This window comes from Trachemys scripta, chromosome 4 (assembly GCF_013100865.1).
Source record: "Trachemys scripta elegans isolate TJP31775 chromosome 4, CAS_Tse_1.0, whole genome shotgun sequence".
Lineage (NCBI taxonomy): Eukaryota > Metazoa > Chordata > Testudines > Emydidae > Trachemys > Trachemys scripta.
This window is the reverse complement of record NC_048301.1, coordinates 116,337,693-116,356,390: the sequence shown is the minus strand read 5'-3', so window position 1 is coordinate 116,356,390 and position 18,698 is coordinate 116,337,693. Positions and strand designations below refer to the sequence as shown.

Here is an 18,698-nt window from a genome sequence, read left to right as displayed (position 1 = left end):
TTCCATATACTAAGGCTGCCAACATGAAGGAAACTCTGAACATAGGCACGAGGAGGAAAAGGTACACAAAGTGTTCAGATGTTAATGCCGCCCCTATGCGTTGGAAAGACTATGAACTGTGTGTGAAATATCTGACAGGGTGCGGGGTCGCTGTGAGTTTCCTCTATGTTGTTGATGCCATGGAATGTAGCCTGAACGTTTTCTTCAATGAGGATGCAGAGTTGCAGTAAATCCATAGACACAAAGTTGCTCCAATCCTGCAACTTTATTGAACGTGGTTTCAGGGATCTAACTGTGCAGTTCTCTTTGCCGGATGAGGGCCTTGAATTAACAGATCAGTTTGGCTAAAAGTGTGAGGGCCAATCATGCCGTCCCTATACAAACAATACTGCCTTTAATGTCAACGTCCTTTCAGCCTATGTGGACTGCAGGACTTTGCCTGAATTGAACTTCAGTAATGAACCAAAGGTCTGTGAAGCTCAAAGATGGGGGGCTGCACTCTGAAGCTACTCTCATAGAATTGATTGTTGGTGTTTAATGCTGAACACTACCCTGTGTATTGCATAATTAGCTATATTTTAGGGGTTTATCCCTTCCTCTGAACCATCAAGCCTTGACTGGAGACAGAATAACTGACTAGATGGACCCTTTATCCATCCTGACATGGCAGTTGAGTAGTTTTTTTATGTTTAGAATACACCAACTGATTATTAAAATGGAATATTTGATTTCTCCCTGGAATGTGCTGCTGGGTGAATTCTGTGGTATTTTATGTGGCTAATCAGCTGCACATGAACTCCCAGTGGGACACTGTGGCCAAAAGAGCTAATGCAATCCTGGGATGCATAAACAGGGGAATCTCTACTAGGAGCAGAGAGGTTATTTTACCTCTATATTTGACACTGATGTGACCACTGCTGGAATACTGTGTCCATTTCTGGTACCCTCATTACAAGAAGGATGTTGCTAAATTGGAGACGTTTCAGAGAAGAGCCACAAGAATGATTAAAGGATTAGAAAACCTGCCTTAGAGAGAGAAACGCAAAGAGCTCAGTCTATTTAGTTTAACAAAGAGAAGGTTAAGGGGTGACTTGATTCCAGTCTATGAGTACCTACATGGGGAACAAATATATAATAATGGAAGTTGAAGCTAGACAAACTGAGAGTAAATTGTAAAGTATAAATTTTTAACACTGAGAGTAGTTAACCATTGGAACAATTGACATGGGGTTGTGGTGGATTCTCCATCACTGACCATTTTTTAATTGTCATGATTGGATGTTTATTCTAAAAGCTTTGCCCTAGGAATTATTTTGGGGGAGTTCTCTGGCCTGTGGAGGTCAGATTAAATGATCACAGTGGTCCCGTCTGGCCTTAGAATCTATGAATGTATGTACCAAGCCTATTCTCAGGAGTCTGTAGTAAGGCCCTCCTATATTATCTCCCATTATGCAGAATTCTCTCTGGGTTTCCATGGAAAGTTTTACATTGGCCTCAAAATTCTTCTCTGCCTTTTACCTATGACTGAGAGTAGTGTCAGTTCGCCATCAGATACGCTCTCAAGGCAGAAACTGAATCCCAGTTCACCCACTCTTTTATGTTCTAACTGGTTAATCTGACTCCATCCTATAATGAAAGGCATCACATACATTAATCTTTTCATTAGTTTATTTATTATTTTAGCAAGACCTACTTGAAATACGATTCCTGCCCCTGAAGTCTGTCTTGTAGTGGGTTCCTTGTAACATTTGTGTCATTCTTATTTGCAATGAATTTCTCTCCCTTCTTCATATGCTTTTCCAATCATTTCATTGTCTCATGACAAAATCCTTCCAGTTTTTCTCAGCACTGACTGCATGTTGTGCAAGATTATGAAGGATTCACGTGAGGCATGAATCGTGGAGGACTGACATGCTCCCAAACACTTGCCAGAGACATCTCAACACGGTCTTCTGAATCTACCTCCTCATGTGTTTTGCTTGTGTAGCTGGCAACTCCTCGGCATTCCAATATTTCTCCCATGTGCGCACACACAATCACAATTATATTTCTTAACATAACCCTATACTCAGACTTTAGAATTTCCAGTATCAACAGTTGGCAATTTTCATCTAATGAAGTTACAAGACAAGGGTCAGTTTTCTTTCTTAAAGGGTCTATTACCTAATCTGGATTGTAAAATATTTCCTTTATATTTAGCTTGACAACAGCACGGATTAAGCCCATTTCTGTAATCAATCCCATAAAGTGATTTAGGGCTCAATCCTCCCAGGGGCTGAACATTATGGGCCCAATGCAGCAAAGCACTAAGGCTCCAGTTCAGGAAAATATTCCCATTTAAAACAACAGTAAGCATTTGTTGAACTTTAAGCATGTATATAAGCATGACTTCAATGGGACTTACGTACATGCTTAAAGTTAAACACAAGTTCAAGTGTTTTGTTGGATCAGGGCTAGAATACTCAGCAGCTGATAAAGAACTTAATAATATCTCTGTTAGGTTCTGAAAAAATGAATAATGGTGAAATAATTTATCTTGCAAGTTTTAGAGTTCAGTCACTACTGGATAGAAACTAATGCGACAATCAATGTATTTTTTACAAGAATCTAAAAACACATTGAATGTGAAGTAGGTATTGAACCAGTTTGTGGAAAACAGAAATAGGTTTCCAGAGAGGAATAAAATAGCCTGAAAAACAGGAGGAAAAAAGTCTTCAACAATGTTTAAGGCTTGCTTCAGATATCACATAAGCAAAGTCAAAGGTGGCATATTTGTCTCGCAGCATGTGATTACTACGAAATATACAAACTTTTACATTAGAATATTTGATGAGTCTCTAAATGTTCCATTTTACCTCAAAGAGATGCAACATCTCTAGTCAACAAGGACTTGATTCAAAGCCTTTGGGAATGTTTCTATTGACTTCACTGGGCTTTGGATCAAGCCCTGAAGGAGTTTGTACCTGCAATAATGTGAATATATTTGAAATTTCCATTTCTTTTTCCTATAGCACACACGTGGTCTTTTTCAAATGCTGAATCTTTCCTCTCAAACCTATTAATTTAGGCCAATGTACAGTCCAGTCCTGCACTGAGCTCTGCACAGCTGGACTCCTGTATTCCCATGGGCTTAATGTAGGATCAGGACCAGCATGTCCAGTTGCTGCTCCATTCTTGTTTAAAGTTGCAAACAGAGACTAGATTAACATTTGAGCCTTTGATGTGCCCCAGTTCGATTGTCTGGTCTCTGAATTTCTTCCATATGAATTATAAGGCTGTTAAGCTTTTTTGGAAAGGAAAAGAACTGTCTACTTGTGAAAAGAGCTATTAAAAATCCCTTTTCTCCCCTTTAAAGAATAAGTAATAAATGTTTCCAAAGCCAAATAATTAACAGAGGATAGCAGAGAGAGCTTTTCCACAAGGTGGCATGGGGCTGCTCAGTGGTGGTCAATCTCCAGGGCAGTCCTGGTACAGTGATCCTGTTGCGGAAGGGAATGGTTTAGGGATCTAAACTGGCCATCAATAAATTTAGACTTGAAATTAGACGAAGGTTTGTAACCATCAGAGGAGTGAAGTTCTGGAACAGCCTTCCAAGGGGAGAAGTGGGGCAAAAAACCTAACAGGCTTCAAGACTGATCTTGATAAATTAATGGAGAGTATGTATGGTATGATGAGACTGCCTACAATGGCATGTAGCCGATCTGCGACTGCTAGTAACAAATATCTCCAATGGCCAGTGATGGGACACTAGATTGGGAGGGCTCTAAGTTACTACAGAGAATTCTTTCCTGGGTGTGTTGGTCTGCTGGGTCTTGCCCACATGATCAGCGTCTAACTGATTTCCATATTTGGGGTCGGGAAGGAATTTTCCCCTGGGTCAGATTGGCAGAGACCCTTGGGGTTTTTGCCTTCCTCTGCAGCATGGGGCGTGGGTCACTTACAGGTTTAAAAGAGTGTAAATGGTGGATTCTCTGTAATGTGAAATCTTTAAACCATGATTTGAAGACTTCAGTAACTCAGCCAGCGGTTATGAGTCTATAATAGGAGTGGGTTATGTGCTGGCGATCAGACTAGAGGATCATGATGGTCCCTTCTGGCCTTAAAGTCTATGTGTCTGTCATCCTTTCATGAAGGTTAGGGGACAGTGTGTATCTGTGTGGGATGGGGGGGGCTTAAACCATTCTCATCTGCTGCCCAAGTTCCGAGTGTCAAAAGGACAGTCAGTGCCAAGAGGGCAGCCCAAGGATCAGAAGCCTTCAAACAGAAAAGGGGAAGAAGCAACCAAACCCAACCCCCTTGTAAAAACAAACAAACAAACAAAAGAAACATTGCAAAAATCATACTTATTTCTTCTCAGAAAGAGACTCTCATGTTGCATGTGAGTGAAATATCAGAGTCCTGTCAGTCTGCATCTCTTAGAACAGATGCCATATCGTGTTTTTAGCTATAAATTAACACTCCTTCCTGCCCCCTGCAGACAATAAAGTTTCTGGTGGAAACAACCACAGCTCATCAGTCACTACTTCACCTTCAGCGATGAATGCTACTATCACCAGTGTAACACCAGCAATAACAACTGTCACTCTCACAGAAACGATGGCGCCTAAAACTATTTCACCAACACCAGAAGGTATGGGAAATTGATTTGAACTTGCTAATTGTTCTCCATGCTCTCTGCAATTTCCATTTGCTGATGTGCTTTAGTGATTGAATTTACAAGATGTGAAAATGAAACTTGCTTTAAGCAGGCACCGAAAGGATGATTTAGAACAGGCTGTCTCATCAAAATGGGCTTTTAATTCATGATTAAACCAAAATGATATTTTAGAAATGAGTCCAGTATGGAACCACGGATGTGAACCCCAACTTGTCCCCAGGCTCCTGAAATACTTCAGTATTCCAGAGGCTGCTTCCAGCTCCTATCTTTATAGTGGACCCAAATCCACTCACCTCTGTTCTTTAGAGAAGTGTGGATTTAGATCCAAGACTTGCAGCTTGAACCCATCTTTGCTTTAAAGTGAATGCTTAGGAGGAGCGGTCTGATCACTAGATCTGGGACTGCAGGCAGGCTAAACTATAATGATCAGATGCCCTGGTTATCTCACATGTCTCTGCGCTCCCTTTCTGAGTTCTGCATACAGCATCTTTAAAGGTAAGATGTCTGCCTTTCTGCCATAGGCCAGGGGCTTGAGGGGATTCAAGCTGAAGGATCTTAAAAAGAGACACATACTCTTCCTTTTTTTTTTTTTTTTTAAATCAACAGATCTATTTGTTTGAGGGCTCTGAGTGCAGTGAGAAGGCAGGGGTGGCACTGGGGAGGTCAGCGTTGGGGGGTGAGCCAGGCAATAGCAGCGTTACACTGTTGTAGAATACACACAGACTATTAGCCTACTGTAAGCAGCTTATATGCATGTAACAATTCGGTAACTATGAAGCAAATCTAATGTGCATGTTTTCTACAGCCGATAATACATTCTAGTACCACTGACTATAACAAATCAATATTGCAGTTCAGTCACTACAATGACAAGCTTTGATTCGAGAGGCCTTAAGCATACTCCTATTTTTTTCTATGTAGGAAAAGCAAGTACTACTGAAATGACCAAAGTGACTGAAGACACCAGCCCTGCGACTTCTGCAGGACCCACCCAAACACACATGGCTGTGTCAGACCAGTCAGTGTCAGTGAAAACATCTCCCGATTCACAGCCGAACACATCACAAGCTCCTTTCAGCACGACAGCACAAGCCATGACTTTGGAAATGGTTTCGACAGCCACTACTACTGTCCTCACAGAGCAAACTTCCCACTCAGCTACCACAGGAACCCCACCTAGTAGCACAGTGAAGGTAGGAGGAAGTGCTTGACTATGCATTTGATGAGCTATGGTGAGCATGTTGTTCCTGAAGACTTTCTTCAGAAGCTGTGGTTTGTTCGTACCATGCTGTGTTAAACCAGAACCAGTGCTGCACACATACGGGAGAGCCTTGTAGCTGGAGCACAGGACTGGGAGTTAGGAGACTTTGATTCTGTTCCCAGCCCTCCCAAAAACTCCCTTTGTGATACTGGGCAGGTCACTTTCCCCCTCTCTGTGAAACGGGGCTAATGAGACTGCCCTATCCCTCAGGTGCTCTGAGGCTATATTCATTAATGGTTCTGAGATCCCCTGAAGGCATTAGAGAATTGCCAGGGGTTACTGGTTGGTGCTGTCTTTCATGGGACCCCTTGCCAGAATGCCTAGATATAGCACATCATCAGACCAAACACACCTCTCGGATTGATGAGTGTATTATAAGGGATTCAGCAACTGATACAAACACATTTCTAGTGGAACGGCTGGTAGGGCAGTGAATATCATAGATTTCTTTGGGCTGCAAGGAACCTACAGTGGGCTGCCTCTGACATTGCTGCAGAATTGTTCTCACTCTCCTCAAACTATCCCCAATAGATGAATTTCTAGCCTAGTCTGGAGTATCTCCAGCCATAGTGATCTCATGTCCTTTGGCTACATCTTCCCTGCTGCAGTTCAGTCTGTTCCTGCTTGTTCTGTCCTGCCTTCCTGATACAGTGAGGTTTGCCATTAAAACAGTTTTTCAAAGGGCATGTCTATTACCACAATGATGCTTTTCAACTTGAAACAAGCAGGCTACAGGGGATAGGTTCAATAGGGCTGTTTTGGCAATAGATGTTACAGGGCTAGAATTGCCAGAGAGGTGGGGTTGGAACCTTTCTCTGCAGAGTTTTTAAGGACTAGCAACCAGCTGGGGAGCAGAGCAAGCAACCTCAGCCTAAGGATGTGAATCATAATGGGCTGAATCCAAGTAAAGGCTGCAGACAGCAGAGCTGGTGCAGTTATGCTACACCTAGGGGCCAGGATGCACTGCAGGGAACCTGGATACATGCAGGTCATATAGAGAACAGCTCTGTAGAGACTGCCTGTCCACTCCATCTTCTGCAGTGTAATTACAAGAGGTGGCCTGGAAAACTCCATGATAAAATAGGGTTTGGGGGTCATAATCCCAACCATTCTGAATATAGAAATAGAAAGACACCTGTTATCTAGGAACTTCAAAGACTTGCCTGAGAGATGCAGCCATGTGTCCTGACCTGTCTCTCTGTACCTATGCAATTTACAAATGCAGCAGTATTTTGTTTTACTTTCTAGCCCTACGACACCTCTGCTTGCCAGAATATTAAACATGTGAAGAAGCCCAAAGTGATCTGCTTGCATCTCAGTGAGCCCGACACATGTGTAAGTAGCATCTTTGCAGGTAGGCTGAATGGCCACTTGTTTTAAAGCCGCGTGGGAACAGTGTGAGGTCTTGGGGGCAGGTTCTTACCATCATGTCAAACTTGCAGGCACAAGGGGCCAGCAAAGCTGATGGTGCCTGGCGTGTTAGTGTGGTATTTACGGCTTGTGCTCCATTCCCATGGGGTGGGGAATGCAAACCGCTTGCTGCTGACTGAGCACAGCGGAGACAACAAGAGTCACCAGGAGGAATTCAGTCATGTCCCCCTCCATCATGGTGCAACCTGGGGCCACCTCAACTTCCTTTGTCTCCTCCTATTTAACAGGAAACCACCATTCACAAACACACACACACACACATATACCAGTCCTGCACACGTTATCTCCTCCACCTCACCATCCTCCTCTCCCCTTACTGCCAGCTGGCATGGAGAGGAAATTGGGTCAGACGAGGGGGGTACAGTGGAACCTAGGCCTCACTGCCCCAGTTCAATGGCTTTGAAGGGTATCCCAGGTCTGTTTGAATTGGTCCAACTGGAAACTGTTAGCGCAATTACTTATTTGTAAAACTAAGATGAGATTAATGGGGAAGGATCAGCTCAGGTGCAGTTGGAGGGGAATAAACTCACTGTGCAGCAAGTGAAGACCTGAGACAAATGCTAGATGGTAAAGAATCTTGTGGGACTGCTGACTCGGGTGACCAGATGTCCCGATTTTCTAGGGACAGTCCCGATTTTTGGGTCTTTTTCTTATATAGGCTCCTATTACCCCCCACCCCCTGTCCTGATTTTTCACACTTGCTGTCTGGTCACCCTACTGCCAACTGGTGTGAAATTACAGTGATTAACTTTACCTCTACTAGCCAGCCACACTGAGATCACTTGGAGGGGTGGGGGGGAGCTAGATTCTTATTCTATTGACTTTTCCTTGTAAATTACCTATTAACTGGCATTTCTGCCTGTTTACATTCATGCTGAAAGTATTTTAGCAACAATTCATGTTGAAACCCCTATGGGATTGAGTGACCATAAACACAGATGCCATCTAGTGGGCAGTAAACAGACAGCATTGTCAGATATGAGGTTTTATATATTTCTATATTCTGATTGAGATTCACTGTCCAAGAAATTGGGTGTATTTAGTTAAAGGTAAGTTAGTAAATGAGTCCTGTTAATTGTGCTCACCCTTAGGACTGAATGAAATGCTGAAAAATCTAAAAAACTAAAAATAAAATAATAAAAATAAATTTTAAAGCATGGTATTGGAGTTAAGGCACTGGACTGGGACTCAGTGTTCAATTCCTGCTTCTGCTACTGACTTCTCATGTGACCTTGGGCAAATCACTCAGTATGTCTGACACATGTCCTCTGCCCTTGGATTCTAGCTACTCTAGCAAGTCGCATCTGACTGCTCATATACTTGGAATCCCCAAATATGAAATGCTTTAAACCACACCAGTTTTAACAATGGCTTTTCCAGAAACCCTTATCCCATGGCAGGGCTCTCCTCATGCCTCCACCTAACTAATCATTGCATGGAAAAAACTATTTGGCCTCCAAGCTGGGTTAGCTGCTGAACCTGGGAACCAGATAACTGTCTGAGAGGAGAGTAGATAGAGGGCGCTGAGTCGTTTCTCCTTTTTCCTGCTGGCCTTTCCCAAGGCACGCATGCAATAATCTGGTGTCCGTCTCATTAAATGCAAAGGAAACTCTAACACTCTCAAGTATTCTTTCCACAGCAGACAAAAGAAAATACACAGGTCTTTCCTCCCATCTCAGTCCCCCAACCCCAAAACAAACTATATGGAAATAGTACTAACTGGTTGTTTTAAACCTTCTGTTTTCACAACAAGCCAGTATAAATAGTTTTACTGGTGTGACTGGGAGGTTTTGTATTGTTTGGCGCTTAGCTAGGCCAATGTTTTTAAAAAGTGACTAGTGCAACAGTTCCCAAACCTTGGGTTGCAACCCCAAGTGGGGTAGCTCCATCAGTAAATGTGATTGCGGCAATTCAAAGTGTACATTTTACAAAATGGTGTCCTCTACACAGCATGATGTCACATGTACTGTACGTTCAAGGTCAAACCGCATGGAGGAGGCTATTTTGCTCTACCAAATGATGCTTTCCATGCAGCATCACCTTGCACACGTATGTGCATGCCAGTGGCAGATTAGCCACTGGGCCAATGGCGCCTGTGCCCAGGAGCCCTGGCCAATTGGGGGGCCCCCAGAAAAATGGGCACCCTCGCACCTGGATCCACTCCAGCCAGCCGGCACTCCTGCCGGGGAGCGGGGTTGGGGTTCAGGGGCTTGCCTCGCTCTGCCTGCCTGTGCTCCTGCCAGGGAGTGGGGTTGCCAGGCGGGCAAACCCCCACGCCCCAACTTTGCTTCCTGGCAGGAGTGCTGCCGGGGAGGGGAGCAAGCCCCCATGCCCTAACCCCATTTCCCTGACAGGAGTCACGGGGGCAGAGGGGTTGCGGGGACTGCAGGTGGAAGGAGGGGCCCACTTGCTCTGGCCCAGGGCCTCACAAAACCATAATCCATCTCTGCTGCATGCAAGGTCATGCTGCATGGAAGACACCATTTTTAAATGACTAACAAATTTATGGTGCCACAAGTACTCCTGTTCTTTTTGCGGATACAGACTAACACGGCTGCTACTCTGAAACCTGTCATTTTTAAATGGCACCCTCCATGCTGTTTGGGATCACGGGAAGCAATATAGCTAAAAATGGGGCCATGCACGGAAAATGTTTCGGAACCACTGGGCTAGTGATTTTGGTGCCTCCATTTTTTGGGTCCCCAATGGGACACACATTTGAGGGGCCTGATTTTAGAAAGTGCTAAGCAGCCACTCTGAGCTGTCCAGCCCTCTCCATGATAGAGTATTTTAAGAAATGGTGACCCTGTTTTAGCAAAGTCCAGCCCTAATCCCAATCCCGAGTATGTGTGTACACAGGTTTCAGGAGAAGGTCCATCCTGTTTGGTGTACAAGTTGGTCAAGAGGAGGAAAAAGCTGCAATCCACTCTTCCCTTCCTCCACCCAAGAGCCACTATTGTTTTTAAGTAGAGGGGTCGTTTTAATGCTCAAAGCGAGAAGATTTTATTCTTTGCTCGGTCTTTGATCAACAACCCATCAGAAATACTAAACGCATTTCCTAAACAGGAAGGCCAATGTTTCTTTGTTATTTCCCTCTTCTCCTAGTTGATGACAATGGGGCAGACAGTGCCTGCAATTTCAAAACAATAAAGGCCCCCTTGGCTTCTTTCTCATTCTGAGATTTAAAGGGACACACCTAAGCACCTTAGACCCCAAATTTAGGCTTGGTAAAAATAAAATTTTAAAATTTTGTTAATATTTACAATTTACTTTACAAGCATAAAATTGTTCTGTGAGGTAGGTAAGTATCAAAATTCCCATTTGGCAGATGGGAAAACAGGCACAGAGAAGTGACATTTCTCACCCAAGGCCACATAAGTTAGTGGAAGAGGAAGAATTGGTGTTTGCGGTCCCTGGCTCCTAGTCCATTGCTCAGTCTGTTGGATCAGACTGCTTCCCAGTTTGAGCTGATGTTAGACTGGTGTTGGCTATATGTTTGTACAATGCCTAGCACAATGGGGTCCAGATCTGGTTAGAAGGCCTTAGGCACTATTGCAATATAAATGATAGATTGATAACAATAATACAAGGTAGTGATATATTTTAGATATCATTGAGGGAGATCATTTGTGGGTTTGTCTGGTTTCTTTTAATAACGCTTTCTTTCTGGAAATTTTGCAGAATAATTTTCTAAAGACAAAGGGAGCAAATTTAAGTATGGTGATTTGTGACACAACCTCATCCTACAATCACGTCTCTTCTCCCCCATGCCACATTGAACTCGCCAAATCTGAGGTGGATCCTTCCTGCATGCTGCTCATTCAGGCTGGCATTAAAGGTTAGTGGAACCAACGTCTCTGGATTTTGTGGTGATCACTGTGTCTGTTTATGGGGGATAGGAAGGAAAGTGGGGACTTCTGTGGGAAAGAGGGAGGTTAACTGTTGGTGGGCGGTGGGGATATATGACTTGTTTGTGGAGGCAGAGCTGGGGGTATCTGAACATATGCTAACACTAAAGCACATATTAGAAAACAGAATTCTCAGAGAACATATCAGCTCTGTAACTGTGTTTTCCTTTCTCTATTAAGTGAGTTTAACCAGAGATTTATTTGGCTTATATTGAGTCACAGCATTTCCTGCAGAATGAGTGGGGAGTTCACAGCTTCTCCTTTGTCTCTTCAATACTGATGTAAACTGCAGGTATTGACTTGTTGGCATTTGTGTCACAACCTTTCTGTTTTGAAAACTGCAGATGCAGATGCAATAGACAAGCTCCTCCAAGTACGGCAGCCTGATCTAATGAAGGTAAATGCTTTAAGCTAGTTAAGCATGGGAGACTGGATGGCTTTGTGGGCTAGGATAAAGTAGTCTTTTAATGATAGTTCAAATCCAGCCCAGGTTGGTGGTAACTGAAAACTGTCACTATCTCAGGGGCATTTGGTGACCAAATGTAAATAAGATGGTTTCAGTCCAGATACCAGTGCATAGGTATTCACAGCACCACGCCGCTTTAATGGGCATTCTGGCTGGCAGTCACAGGACACAGACACCAATGGGCTGTAGAGATCAAATCCCTTTGTTCCCTAGAGGTGGTCAGAGGTCAGTCAATGTGTAGAGGAGGCTTACTAGGCTGTATCTGTTTTGGGGAGAAACAAGGGGATCTTTCACTGTCTGCACTAATCAAATTGTTTATGTGCTCTAAACATATTTTGATCTAAGCACTGATTTATGTCCCTGGTACGTGAGGAATAATACACCTCCGATGGTGCCTTGTAGGTCCTCCAATACTAACAAGGTGGCACTTCAAAGAATGCTGCCATATTCTATTGCAACACACAGGTTGGTACAAAAGGGGCTCAAAATGTTGAATGAGCCAGTCGTCTAGGGTTGACACCTCTGAGGTACATAAAACAGGACATTTCTGGGATGATCCTGACCCCATAAAACTGGACAGCTGACAGTGCATACTGAGCACCCTTACAGATTTCCTGGGACAGCTACCTCAAAAATGGATGAGCCTGGGAAAACCAGAACAGATGGCAGCCCTACACTCATCCTGTAGAAATCTTCTGACAGGGAATTCCTGAGGCTTTGTAGACCTAACCAGAAGCCACATCTGTTTAGGGATCCTGGAACCAGAATCACTTCAGCATTTTCCCTCTGGAAAGACAGTGAACTTTCTGACAGGTTTCAGAGTAGCAGCCGTGTTTAGTCTGTATCCGCAAAAAGAACAGGAGTACTTGTGGCACTCTCGTTGGAGTCTGTTTTTTAAGCTTTTCTGTCATTGAATGACCATTCAATGACAGACCTGCGGGTGGCTATTTTACAACAGAAAAGCTTCAAAAACAGACTCCAAGGAGAGACTGCTGAGCTGGAATTGATATGCAAACTAGATACAATCAATTTAGGATTGAATAAGGACTGGGAATGGCTGAGCCATTACAAACATGGAATCTATCTCCCCTTGTAAGTATTCTCACACTTCTTATCAAACTGTCTGTACTGGGCTATCTTGATTATCACTTCAGAAGCTTTTTTCTCTTACTTAATTGGCCTCTCAGAGTTGGTAAGACAACTCCCACCTGTTCATGCTCTCTGTACGTGTGTATAGATATCTCCTCAATATATGTTCCATTCTATATGCATCCGATGAAGTGGGCCCACGAAAGCTTATGTTCTAATAAATTTGTTAGTCTCTAAGGTGCCACAAGTACTCCTGTTCTTTTTTCATGAACTTTCTGAAGTCACTATCAAGTGTTTTCTAAGCCCAGTAGCAGAATCTCTTATTACTTTATTTACTTCAAAATATGTATGAAACACCCATTGCCAGTGTATCCCTTTTTTTAAAAAAAAAAAGAGGGGGGCTAAATATTCAAAAGTAATTAGTGATTTTTGGGTGTCTAACTTGAGGCTCTTTACAGGAGCCTGATTTTTAGAAACAGTTGCGCACCCACCCTCTGAAAATCAAGGCCTTGTAATGTGTCTCAAGTTGGGCACCGAAAATCACTTGTCACTTCTGAAAATTCAGGGTGTGTGTGTGTCTATATATATATGTGTGTATGTATATGCACACGCTCACTATAGCATTCTACAACCATTACCACAGAGTCCTCCGGTATCACTACTGTCTGCTGCGGTGCTTTGGATGATTACTGTCATGTACTGTAGTTTTTTTTTTTTTTAAAGGACCTGGGTACCAATAATAACTCTTCAAAGTGCTATACTGACATTAATCTTCCCTATACACCACTGAGGTTGCAATACTTTGTAAAGCCGAACTCCAGGTGCCTGTAAAAAATGGCACCCAGCAGCTAAACATGAACTAAGTTCTTGCATCTGTGCTCTAAGTCTCAAGCACATAACGTTCTCATGGTGGGCAAAAACTCCTTTTAGGGGAGCTAAACTGAGGAGGATGCTTAGAATGCAAATGAGCTGTGAGGTCCTTCAATCCTGGGTGCGTAGGCTCAGCAAAGTGCACAAGACAGGGTCCAGGAGATGGAGAGAATAATAATTATACAAAACTGTGTGCTTCTGCATTGCTTCTCATCCAGAAAAGTTGTCAGTCTCAGCAGAGGGGCCAAGGACTGAATGCCCAGTGGATTTCTTACCCCTAGAGTTGGTGCCTGCAGGTCAGGGGTAAGGCACAGTGGTGGGGCAGTGTGGGGAAAGCTTGCACTGCTTTGGCCTGTGCTGTAGCTGACCTGGGGAGGGAGAATCTTGGACTTGGGGGCTGTCAGCCTGGCTCTAACGCTCTGATTCAACTCCCACTGAAGCTAATGAGTGTCTTTCCACTGGCTTCCTTGGGAGATGGGTCAAGCCCTGTGAGTGTGTGTGTGTGTGTGTGTGTTTATACAGTGTGTGTGTGTGTATATGTGTATATATATATACAGTGTGTTTACTTATATATTTAAAAAGAACTGGAGTGGAAGACAAAGTTGTGTCTTTAAAATATGGAGTGCTCTCAGCAGATGTGCATGCACGGGTTTCCTGTTTATGAGACTCTTGGCTATGTTTGGTATATTTCCAGATTGGAATAAAATCCCATCAACTGCAGAGTATTGAACGCCACCAGAACATTCCCCGGAACACGCTGATTGCCTTGGTCACATCTGGACTCTTGCTGGCGTTTCTGAGTTTGGCTGGATACTTCCTTATGAAACGACGGAGTTGGAGCCCCAGGGGAGAGAGGCTGGTTAGTGCTTATAGCTGGCAAAACAACAAGTAGAGAGAAACCAAAATACAGGAGGAATGCAGAGGAGGGAATGCAACTGAGTCACAAGCTCTCTAAGGGAGTGACCCACTGGCAAAGACCTCTAAGCACCACTAAGAGTCTCTGTTTGGGGGGAGAGAGAAGCTCCGCTTATGTTCTGTACAAGTTGCCTATAGCTTATGAATGTATCAATAGGTGCGACAAGACGGCTTGTTGCTTTGAGTGCTGTTAGGATATAGTTATTCAGGCCTGTTTGTAAAGGCCTATACTTTAAGAATGTAGGTGTATTCTTATTACTTAGCTAGTTATAGAGGTATAAAAGAAAGAATTAAAATTACTCTTTGTATGTGTAAGGGACAAAAGCCTGAGGCTTTGTTTTTAGTTTAAGTAAGGTCTTTGGTTAAGCAGCAGAGGCAGCCATAAACTGAGACGTGAACGGTTACGTTTTTACATTTTAAACTAGTTACATAAAAATAAGGTGCTATTGGGCTGTTAGGAATATAATTTTGTTTTCATATTTTTATTACCTTCAGAGAAAGGAAAGAGCCTAGAACATGTAAAAGGAAATTTAGTCAACCTGTTAGGGGGCTTAGAGTATTGTTGCTCTCTGTTCATGCAAGAAGGACCAGGGAAGTAAGAGGGTAAAAAAAATAAGCCCCTTAACAAGTGCCACTACAGGCAGGCTGACAGGGAAACTGAAAACTTGGTGAGCCTGTGACTGATCCAGCCTGAGAGTGGTGAATGGGGAGATGGAGATAAGAGAGGCATAAACAGCTGTGCTAGAGCCCAGATCATGAAGAGTGAAAGGAAATCTCTCTTCCTCTCTAATATTAAATATTCCGTGACTGTTCATTTGGGGATAACTACCCTTTGCTCCCTATCACTTCCAGGTCTAACACTTTTTTTGGCCTGGCAGTAAGAACTCATCTGGGAAGACTCCTCCAGAGACTCTGAAAGCTTGTGAATTTGCCATTGAAAATGAAATACTTTTCTTCAATCATTACATTTAAAAATCAAATTATACATCTGACTTGTATCTATGCTGTAATAAAGGTTGTTTCCCCCATTTAACAAATGGGGATAATAAAGAATATCAAGAAAGAAAGAAAATATTTTCCTATATATATTTTTCCTCTTACAGATTTTGCTGAGTTCCGGGGGTTCCTTCTTTATCACTGATTTATGGAGACTTGAATCTTTCTATGAAGTGCAGTCAGAGCATGTTCATCTAGTTGCACATGAGCAGTTATACAGTGGGAGGCTAATAGAGTTCAGTATTCTGGGATGGATCCTGCCAAATGCATGAATGCAAATGACAGTGCATGTATAGTGGATGATATGGTCAGGGGCTTGGTAATGCGATACAGAGCTTGTCACCTCTAGGGCACTGGATCCAACCTCCTGGCCCAGCTTGGCCGTGACTGGAAGTCACTGGTATCTAATGGTGATTTGGTGTTCCCTATGTTAAATAAGCCTGGTGATCTTAATCCAGTTTCCAGTGGACAGGTGTCTCCATCTCAAACACCACCATCACCACAGTTGACAGTTTCACCAAAGAAGCCAAAAAGTAAATTGGGCCATAGATCCTGAACTCCACTTATGTGTAAGAGATATCCATTCCAGGGCAGGACTGAGGCATATTGGGAGGGGACTGTGTGGGTGGGAAGTTTGCCCTCCTGCCGCCTATGCTGTACATGGCTTTGTGGGCAAATAGAGGGCCTCAGACTCTGACAGCCTTCATCTCCTTCCTGATACACTCTATTGGCAAGTGTACTTCACCTACAGCCCCATGCCCCTGGCTCTTGTTGGCCTTATTGTCAGATCTGCTGCACTTAGGGCCTTCAGAGCTGTCACAGCAGAACAAGAGCAGTGGTCCATCTAGTCTGATCTACAACACTGTCTCGTACCTTCTGCTTCAGAAGCAGGTGAAACCTGCCTCTGCTTCTTAATGCACTTGACTAGTTGGGTAATAATAATATGTGTCTGTGTAGACCACCACAGGTATCCAAATTTAAGTTGTCGAATGTGTGGCTTAAGCCCCTGCTATCTCATTACTGAAAGCTGCTTATCTGAGTTGCAGGCTGAAGATAGGAAAGGATATATTCCAAATGTTTCCTACCTGACCCAGGTGGAAAATAGAGCTGGAGAAACCAGGGCTGGGTGTGCAAACTCCCAAGGAAGGCAGAGCCTAGTCCTGTTTATCTGAACAGCACAAAAACCAGGGTGTTCTGCTTTTTAGGTTATTGAGAAGAAATAACTCTCTGACTGGGCCTAACCCTAGTACTGCAATGCCACAGTTCAGGCCTGTATCCTACCACCTACCTGTTGACAGAAGCTGGTATCCCTGCCTGCTGCTATTATGTGCCATGCAGGTGTTCACAGCCTTGCAGCTCCTGCTTGGCATCTAAGCTGGCTGCTGTCCATCCTTTCCTTTTGCTAACTCTGCATTTGTTATCTATGTACCCATTTAGGATGAAGACCTCTATTACACTGAAAACGGTAGCCAGGGAAATACAGGGATCACCGTGGCCTCCCAAGAGCACTCCGAGCCGCAGGAGAAGCCAAATCTCAACAGAGGGGCTCAGAAGAATGGGACTGGACAGGCATCCTCAAAAAATGGACATTCAGCCAAGCAGCACATTGTGGCTGACACTGAACTGTGAAATGTGCCAGGGGGACTGTCTTATTATCATGATTTGAAGGGGGGTGGGGGAGAAGTGACAGGAGCAGGGGGTAAGGGAGAGATTATCCCTTGGAGGGCTGGGAAAATATAACCCTTTTTTATCTGAAGAACTCCACTGTGCTGTACAGTGTTGACCTTTCCTAGCAAGGAGCTTCTAGGGGTTAATACAGGGCTAGGGTTGTGGGCTAGGGTTCTTTGCTCTTCCTTTAGCAGAAGAGAATGGGATGTGATCAGCAGTCAAACCACCCAAGCAAGGGCTGGGGAAGATATTTGGAAATTCAGAGCTATGTAGCTTTGTAAGAAATTGGCTTGATACTGATTTTACTTGGAAGGGAAGGGAGCAGGGAGGGAGTTTAATTCTTCATGAGCCGATGGAGCATTTTACTGTCTCTTGTTAAAGACACATGCTATTAACCTAGCTTCCAGGCCTCCCAGTGGAGAATCAGGGGCTGTCTGCGTGAGAGACACTTCCAAAAAGTGGGGAAATGGCCTCCCCTTACCATCCTCTGAACTACAAAAGTGAATGCCCCAAAACTGCAAGTCCCATCCATGTACCACTACTCTGGTTCTGTGCTCTCATTGTTATATGTAAAAAATAAGGAGTGCCATATAGCAACTGAATTGCTTCTAATGAGATATGGGCTCAAGCCAGAAAAACCTGGATCCAGATTACAAACAACTCAAATTCCAGCAGGGGCTTGGGCCCATTACAATATAGGGATCTGGGTTCTGACTATCATCACCTCCGAAGTTGTAATGTCTTTCGCTGTGATAGTTTGGTTTAGCCTCATCTTTGTATTTAAGTGCAGCCTTTTCCTCTCTCAGCAACATTAGTAAGTTAATGCCCCTTCTTGTGCTTTATATCCTCTTAGGCCTTGGCTACACTGGTGCTGTACAGCGCTGTAACTTGCTGCGCTCAGGGGTGTGAAAACGTCCCCCCCCCGAGCGCAGCGAGTGCAGCGCTGTAAAGCGCCAGTGTAATCAGCACCTGCAGCGCTGCACGCTCGCTCGCAGCGCTGCAAGCTACTCCCCTCAGAGAGGTGGAGTACTTGCAGCGCTGCGAGAGAGCTCTCGCAGCGCTGGTGGCGCGACTACACTTGGGGGCAGCGCTGTGAATCCCCAAGTGTAGCCAAGGCCTCAATGTTTAATGCTCTTGTGGAACTTGTATGTAAAGCTTTCCAGGTGGAGTCTGGTATTGAGATGTGAACAGACTTGGAGTTGAATTACTATCTCTCCCCCGCATCCCTCAGCATGTGTATAGTTGTTTTGCAGTGAATCCTCTGGTATCTGGCTCCCATAGACTGGAGGCACTAGTTGAAGGTGAAGGGAGTGATCAATCTGTGTGTGTGTGTGTACAAGAGCATATGACACTGCTCTAGACAACTCACCTCACTTTGAGTGCTTGCAACAGTATTGTCAAGCCACGTGGAAGGAGCTGGCATTGTTACCCACCATG

General features: G+C 44.0%; 1 protein-coding gene across 2 annotated transcripts in view; it reads left to right on the top strand.

Moving 5' to 3' along the window:
- Positions 1–18,179, top strand: part of CD34 (CD34 molecule) — a 28,481-nt gene extending 10,302 nt beyond the window's left edge. Inside the window, exons 2-8 of one of the 2 annotated variants that reach the window (XM_034770555.1) lie at positions 4,478–4,630; positions 5,579–5,850; positions 7,167–7,253; positions 11,031–11,187; positions 11,602–11,654; positions 14,377–14,541; positions 17,031–18,179. In XM_034770555.1, the coding sequence (XP_034626446.1) occupies positions 4,478–4,630; positions 5,579–5,850; positions 7,167–7,253; positions 11,031–11,187; positions 11,602–11,654; positions 14,377–14,541; positions 17,031–17,222 (1,079 nt within the window). In that variant the 3' untranslated portion in view covers positions 17,223–18,179. Of the gene's footprint in view, positions 1–4,477; positions 4,631–5,578; positions 5,851–7,166; positions 7,254–11,030; positions 11,188–11,601; positions 11,655–14,376; positions 14,542–15,449; positions 15,645–17,030 lie in introns of those variants that run through there. The other variant, XM_034770556.1, reaches the window with a different exon arrangement.
- The last annotated feature ends 519 nt before the right edge of the window (positions 18,180–18,698 follow it).